Here is an 18530-nt window from a genome sequence, read left to right as displayed (position 1 = left end):
AGTAAATTCAACAAAGCACACTACTGCTAAAATCTGTTTTGTACCTTTAACATATACTGACAACCACCATAATAATGCAGGTGGTAAAAGGGAAAGCCACATGAAGAATCAGAGTTCATCACAAGTAGCTTTTCCACCTATGGAACTTCAAGTCTGCCAAAATTAAAAATAAATAAATACATAAATAAATATACAAAGAAATATAAAAAAGCAAAAATAAATAAATAAATAAATAAATATACATAGAAAAGCAAATATATATATAATTATTTATACATTTATTTCCTTATTTATATATATATATATATTATTTATTTCCACATTTATTTTTTTATTTATGTACCATATTTGTTCATTTCCACATTTATTCATTTCTTTATTTCTACATTTCTTTATTTTTTCATTTATGTATTTTGATATTTCTTTGTCCGTAGGGTAATGAGGAGGGCGTGGCTTACCTCAGACATAGCAATCGAGCTCAGAGTAGGCGAGAGCGAAGCGTTGAGGCCACAGTGACACCTTGTGGTGTGCCTGAAATAGTGTAGCCTTCTGACGTTGATACTGGGATGAATGATATGGATGGGTAGTATGATTAAGGAATATCACCCTAACTGTTCTGTGTGACATGGATAGGCTACTCTTTATTTCGGACAGGGGCCGTAGAACATCGTCTGGTCTGGATTTGTAAAATGTCCTGCGCTGGCAAACATGAACAGCAACATCTTCAGCAGATCTGATAACAGGGACTCTGAAATGGAAGCGCTTGTTATTTCCCATTATTAATCATTTGAATGAATAGACTTGCGTTTGATTGAGATTCGGACACCGGTCAGAACACGGAAAGGATCGAACCAGCGCACATATAGGCTACAGTGAAGTGACGCAAGCATATTGATCAATGCATTTGAAATAGGGTGACCACCCGTCCCACTTTGCGTTGTACCGCACAGCATTTTCACTCCTTGTCCCGCACGTCGCATATTGAGAAAATGTCCCGCATTTTCATCAGTCTGTTGGTTTTTAATTATCATATTAGGAAAACGTGCATGCGTTCTTTTGCCTTTTTAAGAAAGCATTTTGTTTATTCTTTTTTTAGTCCCAGTTTTTGGTGTTCTGTCCCCGACTGGAGCTGCACGCTTCATGAGGAATGTAATCTGGATCTGGACCAGAGCAAAGTGCCATTATCGTCAAATATCAAAATAAACATTGTTATCGGTTTCAATGTAGTAACATAGTAACTATTCATGTTAAATTAAAGTAATACTGTGTATTTTATATCAGGGCCTCAACAGGGTGCGAGAGCGTTGCGTTAGCAACACGTGAACATGAACTGCAGCTGCAGAGACGCACGAGTATTCACACTGGAAGCGTTTGTACAGGGTCACAGCAGCGGCTCCAAGTGTCGAATCATGATTCGGATCGCGTGTCAAACCGCCAAACTGCTGAAATCACGTGACTTTGGCGCTCCGAACTGCGGATTCGACACGCTGATTCATTATGCTCCGAAGCTTCCTGAAGCAGTGTTTTGAAATCGGCCATCACTAAATAATTCGTTTTTTTTTTTTGTTTTTTTTTTGGCGCACCAAAAATATTCTCGTCACTTTATAATATTAATATTGAACCACTGTACTCACATGAACTGATTTAAATATTTTTTAGTACCTTTATGGATCTTGAGAGAGGAAATGTCATTGCTCCCTATGTAGGCCTCACGGAGCCATCGGATTTAAACAAAAATATCTCAATTTGCGTTCCGAAGATTAACGAAGGTCTTACTGGTGTGGAACGGCACGAGGGTGAGTAATTAATGACAGAATTTTCATTTTTGGGTGAACTAACCCTTTAACCATACCACCCATCCATATCATTCATCCCAGTATCAACGTCAGTAGGCTACACTATTTCAGGCACACCACAAGGTGTCACTGTGGCCTCAATGCTTCGCTCTCGCCTACTCTGAGCTCGATTGCTATGTCTGAGGTAAACCACGCCCTCCTCATTAATGTAAAAATAAAGAAATGAATAAATGTGGAAATGAACAAATATGGTACATAAATAAAAAAAAAAAAATGTTTAAATAAATAAAAATCGAAATGAATAAATGTATAAATAAATAAAAGAAAAAATAAATAAATGTGGAAAAAAGTAAATATATACATAAATAAGGAAATAAATGTATAAATAATTATTTATTTTTGTTTTTGCTTTTTTACATTTCTTTGTATATTTATTTATGTATTTATTTTTAATTTTGGCAGACTTGGGATTCCATATTCCATGAGCTGAAGTAAATTAATATAAAGAAGGTGCACAGAGTCATTCACGCAAATGCAAAACACCATCATGGTAACCCACAACACTTACATAATGCAATAAACGTTCATTAAACAACAGGAGCTGTAACATAAACCCTAATGTACATAACTGATAACAAAACTATTAAGAAACATGATTATTTAAACAAAATACTTTCAAATGTGGAGTGTCACTTTTTTTGTGGGAATATCAGTTTACAGTTTTTGACTGTAAATTATACATTGATTTTGTCTTTTTTACTTCTAAAAATTGTAAAAATTTACAGCATTTTACTGTGAAAATTACATAAAATGTCTGGTAAGAGCTTCTTCAGTTTTTCCCTGTATATAATACGGGAACTTACTGTTAACCTATTTACAATTTTTAAAAACAATTAGCGTTTTTACAATATTTAAAAAAAAACATTTGGTTTTGCTATTGTTAAATAAATGCTCAGTAATATCTTCCAAAGATTTCTGAATTTCAGAGAATGTCTGAATGTGTTTATGCATCAGTTTCATTGTTTTAAATTATGCTGTATGGTTTTGTGTGCGGTAATTGTCAAACTCCAAAATTAATTTATTTTTAATTATTTAAAAAAAACGCATTTTTATATGAAAAAAGTTCATAATTGTATTTATATTGCCAGAATGTTTTAATTTGTCTTGCATATTTTTTTCATTAGATCAGATAACATTTTAAGATGTCATATGGTCATGTTATAATGTGCCCTACCTACGGGGCATGTTGTCACATTTCACTTCCATTCTTTCGATGTAAATAAAGAAAAAAAAGTATATACTGTAATAATGAAACAAAACTTTTACTATGCATACAAATGCAAATCTGAACAAATTATACTGGATATACCTGCAAATGCAGTCTCCGAGAGAGAGTGAGACAGAGCATTATGTAGCCTATCATGTCATACAAAGTTTAAAACATTTAAATAGACATATCAAGTAGAAAATGTATGTGTATCTTAGGTGATTATTAAGATACTCTTGACAGAGAGCTGGTTTGGTTTCTGAGAGACTCGCGGCTGTTTGATTTGTGATCTTGCTGTGCTTATTCCATTCATTTGTGTATCATTTCATACAAGGTTTATATAATTTAAATATACACATTAAATAGCAGAACATGTGTATGATGTAGTGTTTTAGTTGATTTACTCTTGCCAAGCTCTGATTTCTGAGAGACACGAAGAGGCAAAAGCAACACGGATATTTGATTTGTGCTCATTTCATTCATAGTGTTTACACTCATTCACTTCACATATTGCGTAGTGATTTTAGAGGTTTATGTATAATATCGTGCTTTCCTCTGGCTCAACTGTTATCCAGCAAACACGAGGAGTGACTGTGAATATTCAGCTGAATATTATTCAGCAGAATTATTCATTATTCGTTTTTAAGCTGTTATTCGTGCCTTTCCAGATAAGGTATTCGGCTTCGGGCACATCCCTATACTATATAGCTCATTATTAATGCGAATAATTCATAATGTGTAATTAATTCTAAAGTGAAGATCATGGTAACCCACTAATAATGACTTAATAGTGTTGCTAAATCTGTCAGAAGGAATTACTATCCAAAACCTCACAAAAACCTCAAAAGCTTACAATGATTTCAGTCATTATTAGAGAGTTATTGTGTTTTTCACTTTAGAAATACTGATCCAAATAATTAGTAATTCCTTCTGAAGGATTTGTGAATACTTGAGTCATTACTAGTGTGTTACCTTGATCTTCACTTATAGCCTAGTTGTCACCCCTCATTCTGCCCCATCAGTGGATCATACAATAATAACAAACAGCAAATGAAGATCATCTTTCCTCTGTGTCTCTCTTATGATTAAACTTCCATTATAAACTGATTTTTGAAGCACAGGTGTTGAAAATCTTTTTTAATTTCTTTATGATTTTTTATGACTGTGATAAATCTCCAATGGAAATTTAGGCATATTTAATAGTCTGTGTAGAATTGTGACTTGTACCTGTTGATCTGAACTGAGAGAGTGAAGAGTGTGTCATTGTTCTCTACAGGTTGTATGATTGTGGAGTCACAGATGAAGGTTGTGCTGCTCTGGCTTCAGCTCTGAGATCAAACCCCTCACACCTGAGATATCTGAATCTGTCTGGGAATAAACTAGGAGATTCAGTTCATCTGCTCTCTGCTGTACTGGAGGATCCTCACTGTAAACTGGAGAATCTGTGGTAAGATCATCTCTCTGATCACATAATCACATAAATATTTGTCCTTGTAAACATATTCTTTATTAGTAATGTAATAGTTTTTAACTTTTTAACTCAATGATCAATTTTTTCACACTACATCCACACAAATAAGAGAAAATTGAATATATTTTATTAACAGCTCATTTTCTGTAAAAATATAGTTTGACCAAGAAAACCAAAACCAGTAGTTTTCTGTGTGATTCATAGACACTCGGTTAAACAATAAATTACAAGTGATACTTATACATTAAATAAATATTCAGTTAATTAATTTTATAGCTGTATTTATAAACTGCTTATAAATGATGAATTAACTATATTCTAATGCTTAACTTATGCTTCATAGCGTGCAGTTATTAGTGTTATCCATTGTTTTTTAACTGTTTCACCTCAAGTTCATGTAAAACTGGCATAAACAGTCCTTTATAAAACAGTGTAGTGTGAACTTATCTGACATTGCTTATCACTAGATTTAAATCGCATCACACATTATTGCAATCAAAAACGGGTCATTTACACACAGTTTACACAGCGTCATTGTTCTCTACAGGTTGGAGGATTGTGGAGTCACAGATGAAGGTTGTGCTGCTCTGGCTTCAGCTCTGAGATCAAACCCCTCACACCTGAGATATCTGGATCTGACTGGGAATAAACTCAGAGATTCAGATGTGAAGCTTCTCTCTGATCTAAAGAATGATCCACATTATAAACTGGAGACACTAGATCACAACTGTAAGTAGATTTTTATATATATTTAACAACTATAATAGAAATAAATGGAAGTTAGCCTGGTGTTTTTAAAATTGAACTAAGTCCAGTGTAACAGGCCTCCTTGTGTGATGTGACTGACCTATGAATATATGAATATTTTCATCTCTTACAGTGTCTCTGTGTGTAAGTCACAAAGTGAGAGTTGTTTAATATTTAGTATTATTATTAATCTATCAGCAATGGAGACAATGTTCAAATTTTTCTGTTATTCAGTTCACAATTATTTCTATAGCACTTTTAACAAAACATCATTTCAAACTTTATAGAAAATGCACGTTTCAAATATTAAAATCAAGAAGCCAGAGGTGACTGTGTGAAAGAAAATGAAAATTAGTAATGAGAGAAAAACTCCAAACTCATCAGGGGAATCCATCCATCCTCTGAAAAAAAGTAATGTCTATATAGCAAAAATATACAGCTCTAAGGTAATACAAGACAGGGTTAGTTAAAGGTTAGTTTAGTGCTTAACCCTCTACCGCACGCATTATGATAAATTTATAGAAAAAAATATTTCACTCTTTTTCTTTTCTTAGAATGGCTTAACTTGAAGTGCTGTAAAAAAATTTTTTGGAAAAAAATATTATTTTAAGGTACTTTATTATGTTGCCATATGGCAACAACATACAATAGTGGAAATAACTTAAAATAAGTGTAAGTGTATATAGTTAATATTTTTCCTCAGAAATGTTGTTTGTATTGAATCAATTGGTGCTATTATAAGCTTTAGCAGTAATTATAAACAACACCTTATACATATTTTCCAACATCGTGTGCTTTTATTTATTCCATTCTCTTTTGCTGGATAATGCTTTATATTCTTTGAATTTCATTACGTTTTTCATGAATATTACTTAAATTGCAAATTTAGACAGTTAAAAACAATATAATACTGTTCATCATGTATCATAAAACATTGACATAAAACCAAAAACATTGCAGTTCATGAAAATTCAACATTACGCAATCTTATGAGAGGAAGGTTATGAACATGAACCCCCCCATAATCCTTGAAACCTCACCTTTTTTCTGTACGAAACTTCAAAAAGCATTTTTTTTAAGATGTGAGGCACAGGTACACATCACATTTGGTGCACTTCACCCTAACAATACACTTACAGCCACTTGCACCTGCCTTTTTGAGACACCATGGTAGGCCAGTGGTAGGTCTGGGCCAGTAGTACTGGCTGTGGTGGCAGTGGGCAGGCAGGTCTCCGATGTTGATTTAATCCATAATACAAATGCCATGGCAGTCCTTAACATATGACTAATCAACATTATATCACTAGCATTAATGTTGTTATTGTTACAGCTTAACAGACTGCAGCTGACCTTTGCTAGCTAGCTAATGTGACATGGGCGGGTCCTTGTTTGTTACTGACGTTTTAGTTTGCTTTCAGCAACTACCGACGAGACAGCATTCTGTCAGAAATCGCGCCACAGAAAAAAATTGCATGTCATGTGACTTAACCAAAGCACATCATTGGCTAAACTAAGGTCTTCTCTTACCAACAAGAAAAACGAGAATGTTCTCTTCAAGAGACAGTGGCAAGGAAATGAACGCAAAGAGTATGTTACCATATGGCAACACCATGCAGTAGAGGGTTAAGTAGCAGCATTTTATTGTCCTTATGAAACGTAACAGGTAGCAAAGGTAAAATTGTAATATGATCATATTTTCTTGACCTGGTAAGAACTCTAGCAGCTGCATTTTGGACTAACTGTAGCTTGTTGGACAATCATCTAGTAGTACATAAACATAATCTAGCCTCGAGGTCATGAATCAGAAACAAGTCACATGTTTCGTAACTCAGTGTTTCTAAGGTGGAAGAAGGCTGTTTTTGTAACATGTGAAACTTGATTTTCAAAATACAAGCTACTTTAGCTAATATTACATCCAGATCTTTAACTGTAGAGGATGAGGTAACAGTGCTTTACTTTATTGTTCTTCATTTAAACAATCAAAATGGCAGCAGTCAGACAGGTTACATCTAAAACATCTTAAAGCCTGATGCTGAATACAAATGTACTTTTGTAAGAGAATATCATGATCTGTAGTGTCAAACGCAGCACTAAGTTCAAGTTAAACTGTGAAATGCAGCCTTGGTCAGATTCTAGAAGTCATTTCTGATCTCTGTGTTATGATGGGGTCTGAAAACTGACTGAAATTCTTCATAGGTACCATTTTTTCTGCAGAAAGGAGCATAATTGAGCAGACACAAAATTTTCTATTTTTTTTTTTTTTTTTTTTTTTTTTTTACATAAACTGAACATTTGAGATGAGTCTGCAGTTTGCTAATTCACCAGGATCTAGTTGTGGTTTCTTAATGAGAGGTTTAATAACTTCGGCTTCAAGTGTCTCAGGATGTGATCTAGAGAAAAGGAGTTTATAATATTGAGAATAGACTCTCCTGCTGCAGGGAGCAACACTTAGTTTAGTGGGTATGGGATCTAGTATACATGTAGTTGGTTTTGATGCGACAATAAGTTTATTTAGCTCGTCCTTTATCAGTAAAGAAATGCAATTGTTCCTGGAAGATGATAATTGAACCTGAAACCTGTGATGATGTCAAAAGTTGTACGTTTACAATTGTATTTCTTTACAACAGTTGTGATTTGTGTAAATTACATGATCTAGGACCTTTATACAGCGCTTGCCATTGAAAAGACTAAATCTGTCCTTCACAGCCTCGTTTTCATTGACGTCAATTCTAACCTGACTATGAAACAGCTTCACAAACACAGACATGAATCTGTATTTTATTGGTTGGAATAATAGTTCTACCCAGTCAACCCAGTCTCCTGCTACTGCGTATCTATACTACGAGTTTGCATTTTCATTCGGCGTAGTATTTACACGCCAAAGTCACATTTGGCGTATATATGGTACGCAAAACCCCTTCCGTTAAACTTCCATTGATAGAAATAATCCCCGACGGGGAAAGAAAAATGCTTGCAGAAGCATCATTAATTCAATGTGAATTAGTTATATGTCTGCTTTATTTAATCTGCTCTCTGCTTTTCTTTCTTTTTTTGCTTGTTTAATGTTACACGAATTTTTGTTTCTTTGTTTGTGATTGTATTTGTAATAGTAAAAGTATTAATAATAAATAAAAAAATAAATATAAAAAGTGTATTGCCCTGATTTTTAGTCCTTCGCTGTTTCAGGAACCACCCACTCCCGCTTGGAAACCAATCAAATGTTTAAACATTTTTTAGCGCCATCATCAATATCCCGCCCCCTCATCGTGCGACCTCGTGCATCATCATCAAAGTCGTCAATCATCAGAATACCCAAGTAAGTAATTAGCAAAAACATATATATATATATATATATATATATATTAGCAAAAAAGTATCAGTTCTTGATAACTCAAATTATTGTAAATACAATAATTCAAACTTTATTTTCTTAAGTGAGCATGCACATGTCGGCCTACAGTTGTCAGGCGGTTAATATCAGTTTAAAATCATTTCTCATTAAATGTTTTAGGGATAAAATTTAGTGAGGGTCAACTGTGCGCAACGATTACTTTTTATTGATGCATTATATGTTTTTTTTGGTTACGTTATGATGTCAAATAATTTTAAAGAAAACTACAAATGAATAGTTACATAGGCTAATATATTATTCATGTAAGGTAAGTATAAACTACTTTAAAACCTGTTAAATATATACTATTTGCAATTTAGAAAGAAGAAAAAAAGCAAGCCAAGAGGTCTAAGCCACATCCTACAACTGTGAAGTGGAGGCAAAGGGACAGAAATGGGAATGTTATACGGCCGCTTCGAAAAAAAACCTCAATAAAACAAAAACTGAAAAGAAAGGCTCCTAACCACGGTGAGACAGTTGTAAATTTACAGTTATTGTTTAAATTTACTGTTATTTTCAGTTGTGATTTATATTTCCCACATGAAAAAATACTAGTACTTTATAGTAAATACTATAGTGTTTTTGAACCATACTATTGTAAAATACTTGAATTAATTTGTTGTGGTAATTCTATAGTTGCTGTGGTAATATAACAACTATAGTAACATAAACAAATTACTTTACCCAATACTGTACGAAGTTTTCTACAACTATAGGGTATATTATACTACAATATACATTACAGTTTTCTCTTGTAAAAACTAAAGTATACTACAGTATTTATTAGTTTTAGTTCACTATAGTTAATACTATAGTATACTGTAGCAGCATAGCAGCACAAGCTGTAGCACAAGTGTTGTAAATACTATAATATATACATTATACTATTTACTATAGTATGGTTCAAAAACACTATAGTATTTATTATAAATTACTATAGTATTTTTTTCCTGTGGGTTTTTCCATATTCAATAAATGTTTAGATTTATGCAGTCTGTTTTAATCTTTAAGTGCACTTAATTACATGTAGAACCAGATATATAGAACCCCAAAGCATAAGGTATTAATTTTATTTTGTTTAAAGGTCCCACCAGTGTGCCCATCCAAGAGGAATTTGTTTATCGAGCAGAAACTGGTAACTGTACACTATGGTTATATGGAATGGCATCTGGTTAATAGAGTTTAAGTAATATTCTGCCAGCTTCAACCTACATAATTGCATATTTTTTTTATAAATGAGATCCTGGTAACACTTTAGAAAACTGATCCTTCATTAATGAATAACTACACAGGAACAAATGAGTAATGCATTATTAACACTCTATAACTTCTATTAACTAACAAGAAACTCTGTTTAATGAATTAGTAAGTAATAGTGCTCAGTTGAAGGTGGTTCAACTGATTAGCTAATCAGTAACTACTGTTTTTTTTTTTTTTTTTCTCCATACCTCCCAGAGAACTACTAAGAACTACTATATACAGGTTCATAATTAATGTGAATGATGCATAATGTATAATTAATTCTAAAGTAAAGGTCACGTTAACCCACTAGTAATGACTGAAGTATTATCAAATCCTTCAGAAGGAACTACTAATTATTTGGATCAGTATTATAAAGTGAAGATCATGGTAACCCACTAGTAACTGCTTAAGTGTTACCAAAAACATCAGAAGTAATTACTGTACAAAACTGTACAAAAACCTCAAAAGTTTACAATGACTCCAGTAGTTAGAGAGTTATCATGTTTCTCACTTTATAATAGTGATCCAAATAATTAGTAATTCCTTCTGAAGGATTTGGTAATACTTTAGTCATTACTAGTGGGTTACCATGATCTTCACTTTAGAATTAATTATATATTATGCATCATTCACATTAATTATGAACCTGTATATAGTAGTTCTTAGTAGTTCTCTGGGAGGTATGAAAAAACAGTAGTTACTGATTAGCTAATAGTGAACTACCATCTTCAACTGAGCACTATTACTTACTAATTCATTAATCAGAGTTTCTTGATAGTTAATAGTAGTTATAGAGTGTTAATAATGCTTTACTCATCTGTTCCTGTGTAGTTATTCATTAATGAAGGATCAGTTTTCTAAAGTGTTACCGAGATCCTTGTATTGTATCTCTATAAAAACTGATTGTATTGTGTATTGACTAATAACACTGTTTTTTGTTTCTCCTTCAATGAAGCCTCACTCATTGAAGAATTGGAGCATATCCTTAATGACGAATGTGTTCAGCCTGAAGAGGTGTCTTTGGCAACATCCTGGCAAAAGAGGCAATCCCTAAGCCATGAAAGATGGCACATTGCAAGGGAGGCCATGGTTAAGAATCTTTTGGCAGCTGAATATGTTCAAGAACGCATCTGCCAACACTGTCTTACTGCAGAGGCCATTGTACGGTGCAGGGACTGTCTACCTAGGCAGTTTCTATGCACCGTGTGTGATGGAGATGTTCATCAGCACCTACCTCTCCATAACAGAGACTCTATGGCCCATGGGTTCTTCAAGCCATTGTGTCCAACCACTGCAGTGAAGAGACATTCCGAGGCCATCGAGTTCTCTGAACAGGGTATGCTTTTCATGTGTCCCATCATACTTTTCAGTCTGTACATTTTAAATGGCTGTTCATTAGTATATAATTATAATATATATTTAAAATAGTTATGATATATTATCATATATTTAATAAATATATTAGATTATATTTCATTTTACCTTGTTTATGAATCCTTTGCTAAGGAGTTTATTATCATTGTTTTGCTTTTGAATTTTTAGTTCGATATCTTCCACTACTTTTGCCAGAGAAAATTTGTGCCTGTTCAGAAAGTTCCTGCAGGTTGATCAGTGGCAAGCCCATTATTGTAATAAATTTTAATGGTAAGATGTAGTTTTTTCTCTTTATGAAAACAACACAAATTAAGGTTAATATAAGAACTCAATGCTTGCATGTAATATCTGTGATTAGGAATTTTTAAAGCTGTTGTGATGCATGTGAACTTTTTTATTATAGGACGGTACAATCTCACCCTTCCATCACTGGAGACCTCATGCTGTGGGAAAACATGGGCAGTGGGGCTCAGTGATCTTCTCAAGTCTGGGTACTACCCAGCCTCTATACATTTTGAGACCGTGTATGAGGCTGGCCTTTTTAGGTCTTTTCTGGATTTAAAACTTTTTGCTCCAGGTCTTTCACGTCAAGCGTTCCTTGGAATGCTTGACCGGAGAACAGAGTACAATGGCAGGGTAAATATTGTTATTCAGTGTATATTGTTAACATGATGTTTGTTCTTTAAAGTGATTGATTGGTTTGGTTATTTCAACAGAGTGGTAAAATATGTGGAGACACATTCCAGAAAGCCTTGCTGGAGTGGACCTTTGCCCAGCATGAGGTTGAGAGGCTTTGTGGTGTACAGCCATTTAAATGTCCTGCTTGCAGTCCTTCCATGCATGCCATCTCAGTGGATGGTAACAGGAAGCTGTACAGGTTCCATAATGCACATGGGTGTGTTTTTTTTCTTTATTTTTTTATTGTACTACTTAACTGTCTATATCATGTTTCTCTTTCCCAATAAAATTAAGCACAGAGAAGGGCTACTTCGATGGGACATTTATAATGAAGGATGAAGATGTTTCATCCTTTGTGGGATATGTTCATGAAAAGACCAAGCATGTAATAACCCTTAACTTATTGTCATATTGTTTATTCCAGTCCAGCTACCATTATTGAAATATTAATAATAATTTTATTGTAATGTCTTGTAGGCCACAGGTAAAGGGGTGTGTGGCTCTTCTCAATGGACAGCAGCCAAGGAGTCTGCAAAAAAGTCGACATCAAAGATTGATGAGGAAGGCCTTGAGATTGCTGTGTGCCGACATGGAGGACTTTTAAAAGGCCTAAATATGTTCAGAGGGGAAATATTTGCTTATCCCCTGTTCCTTCAAAACACCCTCTCAAAAGAAAATGTGTCATTCTTCTGCTCAGATGTCGCCTGCAAGTACTGGCCATACTTAAAGAGAGTGGTGGGACACTGTCCAGAGCTAAGGCCTTTATTAAATATGCGCCCACTATTATCAGTTATGCATGCCAAAGCACATGAGTGGAGTTGTGAGGTAAGATTCTTTCTTTACATAAAATTATATTAATGATATTTTTGTGGTATGGACATGTACTTTTATTTGAACAGCCATTGTTTTTTTTTGTTTTTGTTTTTTGTAGATAAAATGGTCTGGAAGAAACCAAGAGGGAGCTGGTCTTACAATTGGAGAAGAGGTGGAGCAAGTCAACTCCTTCTTGTCAAGAGCTGCAATTTGCACTAAATACATGTCCAAAGCTGGTGAATATATTAGATAAACACTACTTTTAACATACAGTTATTTCTAAGTATCAGTGAATCATGACTATAACTTTTTTAAATATATTTTCTTTGACCAACTATCTAATAATAGCACGTTCAGACATGCTCACTGTTCTTGCTTCTGCATGGAACAAACGGAAGTCTGAAAATCTGGCCAAATGTTTGTCTCAAAGATACATTAAGGTATTTTACTGATGCAAAAGTCAACCTTGTTCTTATCGTACAAAAAGTACATTTAAAGGGTTAGTTCACCCAAAAATGAAAACTCTATCATTAATTACTCACCCTCATGCCATTCCACACCTGTAAGACCTTCATTCATCTTCAGAACACAAATTAAGATATTTTTGATGACAGAATGGTGTCAGATTTCCATCCATAGACTGCCTTTGTTACTGAAACATTGATGCTTCAAAAACTCCATAAAGAGACTGGAAAACTAATCCATATGAATTGAGTAGTTTATTCCAAATTTTCTGAAGAAAATCGATTGGTTGTTATGACGAACAGATTTAATTTAGGCTTTTACTCGCATGTAAACTTTGATCAGCAAACATAAGCAGAAGCTCAACCAAACTTGAATAATGCACAAGAGCAAACCTCTCTTGGAGGCTCAAACGTGCTGCATAAACAATGAGGTTCATTCTTCATCTGTTCATCATAACAAGTGATCGATTCTCTTCAGAAAATGTGGACTAAACCGCTTGATTCATATGGATTAATTTTACGATGTCTTTATGAACTTTTCAAAGTGTCAAAGTGGTAGTTGCAAAATTCAGTCTGTGGAAGGAAATCTGACAGCATTCTGTCATCAGAAATATCTTAATTTGTGTTCTGAAGATGAACGAAGGTCTTACGGGTGTAGAACGACATGAGGGTGAGTAATTAATGACAGAATTTTCATGTTTGGGTGTACTAACCCTTTAACATAATTTGAGCAATTACGTCTATTGCATACATTGTTGAACTATAAACCTTTATGATCAAATTAATTTTATAGTGTTTTGATATGTATTTAGACAACCGAAAGGCTGAAAGTGGAAAGAGAGAGCTTTGAAAGTCTGCAGGCTGAGCTTAATGTCAGTGATGATGACATTCAGCAGTGGGTCAGTGATGTCCAGCAGTGGGCCACAGGTAATACATTTTGAAGGGCCTGTTTTAGTTTTTTTATGTAATAACATTTTTTTCCATTTATAAATGTTGTGCACAGAAGGCAGAATATATCACATTTGTAAGGCTAATTCATTTGTTTGGGATGTAGTATCAAGTGCAAAGGAGGACACTGGACTTGAGGGCAGAATTCGAGGCCTTTATGTCAGCATAAAGCTGAGAAAAATTAATCTATACCGTCAGACAGGTCAGATAAGATGATGATGATGATGATAAAAAATAATTCATATAGCTAAGGAATGAACTTGAGTGCTGTAATAATAATATATGTTGTTGATTTATTAGATAGCAACAAGAGAAGGCACAAAATAAGGAGGAAAATTAATGAAGACAAGTCAACCTTGGCAGCTGCCATTAAGGACTTCAATGAACAATCAGTCCACCAGCTTCCTTCCGTGGATGAACTGCTCACAGCTGATCATTTCCAATGGCCATGGGAATGCCCTGACACTAGTAATTAACTTTAAAAAAATATTCAGTGTATTTGATAAACATTGTTTGATGTTAATACAGTCCTCCTCAGTGTTTAAAAGATGGTAATTTAGGACCTTCATTAATTGCAGGTAATGGCAACCTCTCAACTAAGAAGATGGTCTTTGACCGGTTCATGATGCTTTCCCGACTGAAGGAGGAGGAGCAGATCATAGTGACGGAGGTGAAGCAACACTGGCAATCATTGAAGGAAGCTGAATGTTCCCTGAGGGATCTCTCAGTTCAAATACAAACTAACAGTGAGTATCCATAACAAATTCAAAACCAATGCATTGCTGGAATTAAAACATTAGGGATTGATTTTATTTATCCTCTTCAATGTTTTCATTCCTTTTTTGTGTAGACAGTGACTTTGAGCTTTCAGAGGAGAGTGCCAATGGACTACTGTGCCTTCTCAAGAGAAAAATGGAAGACCTTCAGTTTCTGCAAAATAATGCTAGGATGTTATAACGACAATGTGTTCTGGGACAGGCTTCGGACAGCATTCTATTTGATAACATTTCCTATAAAGAAACTGAGGCAATAAACTACAGCTCTGATGAAACAGACAGTGATGAGGACTAAACCTGAGTATATAGAATAGACAGATACTGAAGAACTATTTTAATAAGCTGTATTTCTTTTTCTTTTTCTTTTTTCACTGTGAGAAACATTTTAGCATATTAACAGAATCTATTTAATATTTTCCCATCCTAATGGAAATGAGATTAAGGTTCAGCAGTACAAGTTTTGACTATTATTTTTGAATCTTTAAATGTGTTTGTGTATGTAAGACAGGTGTTTCACTCCACGCATTTTTATAGTCTTATAAACAGCCATACAACCTCCATCCCTATTAATTATATTCTATTATTTCCATTTTCCTTAGCTCTCATGGGACCATACAGTGTATATCTGTGAGGGGTGTTTTGCAGTGTGTACATATCTTATATTGATAGAAAGTATATAAGGATACATAACGTTTTCACCTAATAATTTTTTTTCCTTACTGTAAGCAAAATAAAATACTTGTACAGTGATCTACAAAAACAGTCTTGTCTTTTTATCTCCTCTCTGTTCAGGCAGGTTTTGCATGTAATGTGCAGATAATTCTGCAGTATATTCTCTTTTGACTAATACTGTTCTGATAAATACTATGACATAGTCAGTGCAGTTCTTACAAATTGTAGTCTGTTACTAATTCCAAATTACATGACAAATTGTATCCATTACATTACACATTTAAGGTAATAGACTATGATTTGTATTTGATATGTTTATCTGCATGTCATGTGACCATTAATGTACATCAGAGAATAAAACTTATTATTATTTTATTTTTGACCTAACTTAACTAAAAATCTCAGCGCTTACTTCAAGTAAAATTATTAGTAGGTCAAAGAGGTTCATCTGACAAAAATTGTGGAGAAACACTGCATTGCATGTTAATATGAAATGACGTGAATTTGTACATTTTAGTGTGTTTAAAAGACAAAAGCCTTCCAAGGACAGTGATACATGGTTAAATGACTCAGTGTTATTCAATTAATAATGTTTACATCATAATTAGTTACTACCCAACAATCAACAATGATTATACAATGTAGAATTGCATTTTAGGTAATAGTCTAAATATAGTTGTCTTATGCCACAATTCAGAATCTTGAATTAGCATTTTATTTATAATGTCTTGGGTTAGGGTTAGGGTTAGAGCTGTCCTAATGCAAGTAACCAAGAAAATGTAAAAAATCATCCAGAATGTGGACTATTTTATCAGTGTTTTTAAATACATCAACCCACCTGATTTTCATGTTGTATGCTATAATGTAATCAATCAATGCTAAATTTAGTACTAAATCAGCATGTCAAGACCAGTTGTGTTCATTTGAAGTATAACTGATTATATTACAGTGATTGGTTATTAAATTATAAAGTACAATGACATTCTTTTGTTGGTCCTTTTGACGTGAAGAATGAGAAAGCATGAGTTAAGTATTACAAGCAAGGCCCAACACTGGATAAGGATGTGTAATAGTGCAATGAAGTGTCACAATATGTATTGGTTGTTTAAATTGGTGTCTTTGTTTACTGTAAACACTGTATTCTTGTTCTTGATCTAATTAAATAAACGGAAGCCCATTCCAAATGGGCATTTATGATGATTTTTGGGGGTCTGTTCTTGTTCTGTTCTGTTAACTATGACTGGATGAACTTGCAACAATTTACATAATGGCAAGTTGTTGAAAAGACAATGTAATTGTGATTCAACACACTTTGCTGTCCATGATAAGAATAATGTTGGACACAGTTTTCAAATAGGCTATATATGAAAAGGTGGCACAAAGGTGTTTTAAAAAGTGTTCATAGTAAAATACCAAATTTCATCCTGCCTTTCAAATATGTCATAGAGGTTTACACAATAAACATGATTAAATATCCCTTTGTTTATTAAAGATAGTACTTTTTTACAGTTTGTTATGAAACGTTTTAAACTACATTACCCATAAGCCTCTGTCATTATATCGAAGGAACGCAAAAAATATGGCGCTGTTATTTGTATTTCAGTGATGATATGCTAGGGTTAGGGTTAGGATATCGTTAACGAGGGTAATACCTCACAACACAGCAACACCGCATTGTTAACTAAATGTATTACTGACGTAATAATAACAGCAAAACGTACTTTGCAATATTAAACGTTTTTTATATGGGTAAAAAAGATTATCCAATCACAGCGAATCCCGCGTGTGCCAAGGGAAGATCAGAGCCAATGACAACCCATCTGAGCAGAAGCGTCACACGTACTTGTCCATATATGGTCATTTTTGACAGCATCTTCTAGGCTCTTGTGGTGAATGGACAGATTATGATTTAAACATTTATTTGCCCCCCATTATATCAAACTAAACCGACAGATTGGATTGTGGGGTTAACCCGATGCAGCAATAGATTTGTTAATTAAAGTGAAACTTTTTTTTTTTTTTTTTTCAAGCAAGGGCCTAATGGTTTCCATTGTATGCATTCATATACACACATGTATATACATATATATGTATGTATATGTATGTGTGTGTGTGTGTGTATATATATATATATATATGTATGTATGTGTGTGTGTGTGTGTATATATATATATATATATATATATGTATGTGTGTGTGTGTGTGTGTGTGTGTATATATATATATATATATATATAAAGATTTTTCCTCCCACAATTTCTTTCGCAGCTGTAACTTTTTGTAACCCAATTTATTTTGCTCAGAAGGGATGTGTAAGCACTATTTGTAATATTGTACTATATTTTGTACTATTAAAAGCATTGTTTGACTATACAAGGGTAAAATTGTAATAATCCTACTATGGTATTTACTAAATATTTACAACTCACTGGTCCCATTTGGAGCAATCTGTGTCTATCTGCTAATATATGACACTATAATATACCTTGTACATCTAGCCTATAGTCTAGTGAGAATATGGTTGTTCATATCCATATATTAACTGAATAGACAAGTATATATGATACTGTACACACACACACACACACACACACACACACACACACACACACACACACACACACACAATGGGCTTATACTCAAAAACGACTATGTAAGACTACAAATGACTTCATATTTCCATGAGCCATTCCTGATTGATAGTTTTCCCAGTGTTGCTGTGGGTTTCCTCTGGGTGCACCAGTGTCCTCCACACTCCAAAAACATGTAGGTATAGTTAATCAGGAACTAGAGACTATATTGTGTGTGTCAAGTCAAGTCAAGTCACCTTTATTTATATAGCGCTTTTTACAATGCAGATTGTGTCAAAGCAGCTTTACAGTTATAACTGG

The 18530-nt window shown here is 33.9% G+C and overlaps 2 protein-coding genes across 3 annotated transcripts in view; one reads left to right on the top strand and one right to left on the bottom strand.

Moving 5' to 3' along the window:
• Positions 1 to 18530, top strand: part of LOC127505683 (NACHT, LRR and PYD domains-containing protein 12-like) — a 312016-nt gene that overhangs the window by 247537 nt on the left and 45949 nt on the right. The window contains exon 19 of the mRNA XM_051881370.1: positions 4340 to 4510. Coding sequence (XP_051737330.1) covers positions 4340 to 4510 — 171 coding nt within the window. The remainder of the gene's footprint in view (positions 1 to 4339; positions 4511 to 18530) is intronic.
• LOC127505699 (protein adenylyltransferase SelO-like) overlaps positions 1 to 18530 on the bottom strand; it is a 136785-nt gene that overhangs the window by 105601 nt on the left and 12654 nt on the right. The window lies entirely within an intron of this gene.

Source organism: Ctenopharyngodon idella, chromosome 23 (genome assembly GCF_019924925.1).
Source record: "Ctenopharyngodon idella isolate HZGC_01 chromosome 23, HZGC01, whole genome shotgun sequence".
NCBI lineage: Eukaryota > Metazoa > Chordata > Actinopteri > Cypriniformes > Xenocyprididae > Ctenopharyngodon > Ctenopharyngodon idella.
This window is presented reverse-complemented; position numbering and strand designations above follow the sequence as displayed.